General features: G+C 33.0%; 1 protein-coding gene across 1 annotated transcript in view; it reads right to left on the bottom strand.

Annotated features, from left to right (window-relative positions):
* Positions 1 to 849, bottom strand: part of LOC106473347 (transcription elongation factor SPT4-A-like) — a 6,110-nt gene extending 5,261 nt beyond the window's left edge. The window contains exon 1 of the mRNA XM_013934029.2: positions 706 to 849. Within this exon, the coding sequence (XP_013789483.1) occupies positions 706 to 792 (87 nt within the window). The 5' untranslated portion in view covers positions 793 to 849. The remainder of the gene's footprint in view (positions 1 to 705) is intronic.
* Positions 850 to 1,266: the final 417 nt, after the last annotated feature.

Raw genomic sequence — 1,266 nt, 5'->3', positions numbered from 1 at the left:
AGGGGATTTGATTTAGGTGTTTAAGATTATTAAGGATATTGATAATATAGATCCATCAAACTTTTTTGTGTTTAGCAGTGAACACCATAGAACTAGGGGTCATAAGTTAAAATTTTGGCAGAATAGGGTGGTTGACTTTTGGAATGAGCTGCCTTCAAGGGTGATGGAGGCAGAATAGTGAACTGAGTTCAAGAAAAGATTGGATGAATGAATGAGTAATAAGGGGTGGTTATAGTTGTGAGCTGGAAGGGACATCCTTGATGGCCTAATATGCTCCTTTTTGTCCCTTTAAAATTTCATGAATTTATGAATCTTACGATGTTATACCAATAATACAAAAAGTAACTCTACTAACAGTAGTGAGGCTGATAAGAAATACTAACTTTACATTTTATTTTTAATACATTTATAATTATACAATAATATAACAACTATTTTTGTAACTACACATGAACGCGTACTTCATCGACACTGTGTTATACCAGGAATCTTATTTGGAATTTAAGTAAATAAGCAACGTATGGTTTAGGCATTAAGTTAATTTAACAGGCAACGTCTGGTGATACTACTAGTACTAGTTTTGAGTTTGACACTGAATCGTATGACAAAAACGACAAAGCTTACTCTACTTAGACTACTAATAGCTTATTAATATATAACTATGTAATTTAAAATAAACATCAAATACTACAATGAAATATTAACCTTAACCATGGAACACAGCAGACAAGCACGAAGATTTCTTAAATCTTTAGGAACACTTTCCACTGAAGCTGGGATATGTTGCGCCATTGTAGGGTTTAGCGGCCTCTGTTGTCATAATTTTACAAAAAGAGACAAAGTGAAACAATTTAAAATGTTGTAAAACGATGTTATTTCTACATCTAAACACCTATCGTTGGATAGAGGCATTGATGTAAAGTATATACTCAAGTCTGTTAACAAATAATTGAAAAGAACTGAGATTTTTTGTTATTAGTGTTTTATTAGTTTTTAGGTGAGGGGAAAATTCTATGAACTACCGTCATTTTGTCTTTACTTAAGCTTTAAGTCTTAATTAAATTCGTAAAAGATCCTGCCACTCAGTGTATAGGGACTCTTTTGACGATAATTAGAAGCCCTTCTGATGGTAGTCAAGGCCCACCCTAGTGATATATAAGAATCCTTCCCTGTCTGTCATTAAAGAATTCTTGATTATCATGATGGTAGTCAGGGCCCATTCTGAGTATATATACTTTTACTGTATAGGGGGCCTATTCATCAAAA

Source organism: Limulus polyphemus, unplaced genomic scaffold (assembly GCF_000517525.1).
Source record: "Limulus polyphemus unplaced genomic scaffold, Limulus_polyphemus-2.1.2 Scaffold6102, whole genome shotgun sequence".
NCBI lineage: Eukaryota > Metazoa > Arthropoda > Merostomata > Xiphosura > Limulidae > Limulus > Limulus polyphemus.
Note: the sequence above shows the minus strand (reverse complement) of the source record. Positions and strands in the feature narration are given on the sequence as shown.